The sequence below is a fragment of the Phytophthora sojae genome, assembly GCF_000149755.1.
Source record: "Phytophthora sojae unplaced genomic scaffold PHYSOscaffold_2, whole genome shotgun sequence".
NCBI lineage: Eukaryota > Oomycota > Peronosporomycetes > Peronosporales > Peronosporaceae > Phytophthora > Phytophthora sojae.
In genome coordinates, this window is record NW_009258116.1 from 10,476,764 (window position 1) to 10,481,391 (window position 4,628).

The 4,628-nt window shown below is 50.4% G+C and overlaps 2 protein-coding genes across 2 annotated transcripts in view; both read right to left on the bottom strand.

The window, feature by feature from the left end:
* The window catches only part of PHYSODRAFT_367780 (hypothetical protein), a gene marked incomplete at both ends in the record, with an annotated part of 6,485 nt that extends 6,177 nt beyond the window's left edge, over positions 1–308 (bottom strand). Inside the window, one exon of the mRNA XM_009523078.1 lies at positions 222–308. Within this exon, the coding sequence (XP_009521373.1) occupies positions 222–308 (87 nt within the window). The remainder of the gene's footprint in view (positions 1–221) is intronic.
* Positions 309–3,161: 2,853 nt separating this feature from the next.
* Positions 3,162–4,147, bottom strand: PHYSODRAFT_327016 (hypothetical protein; the record flags this gene model as incomplete). The annotated part of the gene is made up of 3 exons (XM_009523079.1): positions 3,162–3,566; positions 3,643–3,930; positions 3,998–4,147. 3 exons carry the CDS (start codon positions 4,145–4,147, stop codon positions 3,162–3,164), a joined length of 843 nt encoding a protein of 280 aa, XP_009521374.1.
* Positions 4,148–4,628: the final 481 nt, after the last annotated feature.

The window sequence follows — 4,628 nt, forward strand, 5'->3', positions numbered from 1 at the left end:
AGGTCACTCAATACAAGAACAGCAAGTTGGTCCAAGTTCATGAGGGACAACAGTCCTTTAAAGCTCGACAGCCGGTTGTCCGCCAAGTTCAGTTCCGTGAGATTCACGCAGCCATTGAGCGCCGTGTCAATGCGGTCAATACGGTTACGACACGCCCAGAGCTGCGTCAACTTCGTGAGTCTCCAGAGTCCGTCAAGCCTTTCCAATTGGTTCAGGTTCACCCACAACTTCTCCAACTTCACCAGCGCGTCCAAGTTTTCAAGTCGTCGGATCTTGTTCGAGCTCAGATTTAGCTGCTTCAGTTTGGTTCAGTTCCCCAGGTTAGCGATCTTTGTGAGCCCACACTCGGTAATGCACAATTTCTCCAGGTTGATGCAGTTGCTGACGCCATCGAGTTCGCAGATCGTCGGCTGGTTGATGACCGAGAGCTCCCTCAGCGCTGGGAAGTACGCGACGCTCCTCATGGACGTCCAAAAGCCCAGAAACAAGTCCAAACTCGTCACTGCCTCGCTATTCCGCGCAAATTGAGCGGCTGTGATACCGTTCTCCCTGCAGAGCAATTCGAGGTCGGGAGACGTCGCGAAGACCTGCATCTTCTCCTGCTGGGAGACGGACAGCGCGTCTCCATTGCCAGTTGGCTCTATCACAGTCTCCGTCTGCACTGCGTCGCTTCGGGCAATAATTCGTCTTCAACACTCGCAGGCGGACTGCTTGGCCTTGAAGAGTTCATGCTGCCACCTCGAAGGCACTGCTTGCTGGGAGGTCGGTGGGATTTGGCTGAAGGGAGACGCGCTGGAGGAGCAGCAGAGATAGGCGGCAGAGCACTCGAGTCAGCAGAGGAGGGGCTCGAAGTGCCTCGTCCTGTCTCCATCCTTTTATTCCTACCAGAGCTATCCTATTCCTCCAAGAGTCTGGACCTTGACCTTGAGGCGATTACAATAACGTGCACTGCGTCGTTTCGTCCTATTTTTGTCCCCAACTTCAAGGTAGCAGCAGCCGTGTTTTCAAAGTTCTTTTGCAGCTGAACTTGGAGCTAAATTTTGGCCAATCAAAAAGTTCTGGGCTCGTGTGTTAAATAGGTTAAGTGAAAGGAGCCCTTCAAAACTGTGAGAGCCCTCGTTAAGAGCCCCCCCCTACAGGTTAACTAGGGCTCCGCGAAGGCTGGGATAGGAGGCTTTTGGGATAACTCCTTTATTACTTTTTTTTACGATCCACAGTCATCTCCTGCGCCTGCTTCACAGCCGCAGCATCTGCCCGGTCATTCACCTCAACGGCGAAGATGCAAGATACGACTAGGCAGTAATTATACACAGTAATGAAACGAACCTCGCTCGAGATCTAGCTCGTAGAGAAATATGCTACAGTCCTGTAGTAGTCCGTTCAATTCAATCATTCACCTTACATCACTCCATCCGGTTCAGTATATGCTACTGACCCATACCGTTTCAAACTGTCCACGCATATAAATCTTTTGGAGGGCCCAGTGCGGCACCGGGGTCATACCGGTTTCTGGAAATGTGCCAGTTGGATGTCAATATTTTGACTTGACGTACCACGATATAATCCTATTTGGTCTGCGATAGCAGCACTAACGTTGCTTCCTATCCCAGTAATATATCTTACTACCGATTGGCTGTAGTGTGCGGTCTTCAGGTCCAAACTTCGACTTTAGGAAGCATGCTGTACATTGTCGCCGCCACGTTCTTCGCTCCTATCTCTTCAGTGCAGGTCACATGAGCATGGCGCAGCTACGCTCGAGCGCGAAGGGCATCGAGGATCGCGATCTTCTGGAGGATTTTCCAGGATCTAGCTCAACCGGGTCCCAAGGAATAAACCTAGATAGCGTAAACTAATCAGGACAGCGCGTCAAGAGCCCGCCAAACTACAACGACAGCATCGAAGAGCCCAAGCGGGGAGCCCTGCAGGAAGGCGGGCTCCTCGTTGTCGTACCTATGCGAGGGGAGCCCGATTCGGGGCTCTTTCATATCACGACTTTTGAAGTTGAAGGGCCCCCCGGGCCTTTTAACCCCGAAATCGGTGATATTTTAATATTCCCAGTATTGTAATACTGGGAATATCTCCCCGGTCAGAGGATTAATATTGTAAATACATCGGTAATACTTCGTTCTCATAAATGATATTTATATTACTGGGATAGGAAGCAACGTTAGTGCTGCTATCGCAGACCAAATAGGATTATATCCGTGGTACGTCAAGTCAAACGATGACCCCTCTTGACATCTAACTGGTATATTTCTTGAAACCGGTACGGCTCTGGTGCCGCACTGGGCCCTCCAAAAGGTTTATATGCGTGGGCAGATTGAACCGGTGTGCTACCGACGACACCGGTATGAACCAGTGCATATATTGAGCAGGGTACGGATGGACAAAGTGAAGTAAAGAGAACGCTTGGACTGTACAATAGCACTAGTTTGCATTTTCTACAAGCTGCAAAACAGATCTCAACCAAGGTTTGCATTTTTAATTTCGTAAAGCATTGCCGGTTGATATCTTGCATCTACAGCTTTTAAGAAAAAATCCGGACAGATGCTGCGGCTGCGAAGCAGGCGCAGGAGATGACCGTAGCTAGTAAGAAAAATAATTAAAAAAAATTAAAAAACGACAGGTTTATACCAAAATTCTCCTATCCCAGCCTTCGCGGAGCCCTAGTTCAAGGGCCAACAATTGTGAATATTTCCTTTAACAACAACAACAATACCTCGTCGTGAGGATTGGCCCCACAGTCAATGGGCGCTCCATCTCTGTGTAGTCTGGCAAAGTACTACAGTGCATTCAGTTAAGAGATATTTTACGGCGCTACAGCGCATTGGAGAATGCTGCAGGAGAGACCTCCGTCATGAGGATTGACAGGATGGGGCTCATGATGCCAAATGCACCGGCGGTGAGAAGCTGGAGACCCACGATCGCGGCCACAGTGCACGGGGCACCACGCTTACGCTGCGGCATGCGGGGCGCGGAGGTGTCAGCGGCGGCGGTGGTGCTGTCCATCTCGGTCGGATACTTCACTGGGAATGAAAACGTGATACCAAAACCTGTGAAAACCGATCACTACGACCAGAAAAAAGTTGAAGATGACAAAAGGGGTTTTAAACGTAGCTCTATCGTGTGTTTTAGTATCGATATGCATCTAATGTGCACTTTTACACTTCAGAGGAGTTCGCTCCTAGCGAAGGCTCAGAGAGCAATTGGTCGTCATCCAGCACGGAGCTAGTGGCATACTCCACTCTGTCGCCCTTTTCCACTTCATCCTTGTCAGTCTCGAAGTACACGGAAGCCAAAGCCGGAGTTTCGTCCGACACGGGTGGCGGCAAAGGAGCAGGTTCAACAGCGACTTCACTCCGCGACGGGGGCGTCTTGCTCACGGGTAGCGAGACAGCCACTGCGATCCCGACGACGTAGACGCACGAGGCAACGATGTACGGGAGAGCTTCGGACAGAAGGGACTGCCGGGTCATCGCAGCGTACAGCGAGGAGAAGACGATGGGGCCGATTGCGTCAAAAACTGATCGAGCGCCATAGATTGCGCCTTGAAGACGTCCTTGTTCCTGCAGATTCAGAGTCAAATTATGATAACCCCGTCAATGTTTTAGCTTGTTCAGGTGAATAGATGCTAAAACATACCTTCTCCGAGACGTTCATTGACTTGAGAGCCGATATGGCGGGGAAGGTGAGGTCTCCGATGCAACCAGGGATGAACGACAGGAATACGACCCATTTGTGCGGGTAAAACGCGGCACCGGCAAAGCCGCCCGTCTTCATCAGACTGGCGATCAGCGCGATGATGATCACGCCTTTCTCCTTGAAGCAGCCCACCAGCGCCTTCACCAGTAGCCCCTGTCCTAGCAGTGCTAAGACGCCTCCGAGTAGCATCAAGTTGGCAAAGTCTTTCACATCGAATCCCACAATTGTCTGAAATCCACCATCATGGGCTGCGTTAGACCAGCTCGCAATTGCGTTTATATTGTTGGGGACGTACATTCAGGAAAAAGGACTGGATCTGGAAAATCCCGTTCCTGATGAAACTCGTGATCACGATCAAGCACGTCAGCCGCATGAACAATTTATTGCGGAAAAGGATGGACAGAGAGCTGATAGGACTCTCCATCACCCAATGCGTCTTGGTCATACGCGAATGCTTCGGTACCGTTTCGGGCAGAATGCATACTGCCCAAAACACCCGGATCACGAAAATACAAGCGGCAATCTGCAGAACTTGCTCCTACATAAATAAAAATCATCCGCGTTAGAAACGAACAGTCAGCAATACAGTCATAAACCGAGCAGCAAGTACGAACTCGAGAGAAGAATGGGGCTGCGAAAGCACTCAAAAGAAAACCCTGAAGACAAGCTCGCAAAAAGAATGCCAAATGCTGCTGCGCGGTTCTCGGGGGACACAATGTCGCGACCGCAGCGCCCATAACTCCAGCAGTTCTGGGTCAAGATCAATATGGCTGTTAGTACATAGGGGAAACCGAGATACGTACCCAAACCCATAGTCGATTAGCCTAGTACAAAGTACGGCGTGATGGATCCGTGTGGCTGCATGAAATACATGATGGAGAATGGCGTACCAACCCTTGCGAGCTGGTTTAGCACCAAAAACGGCT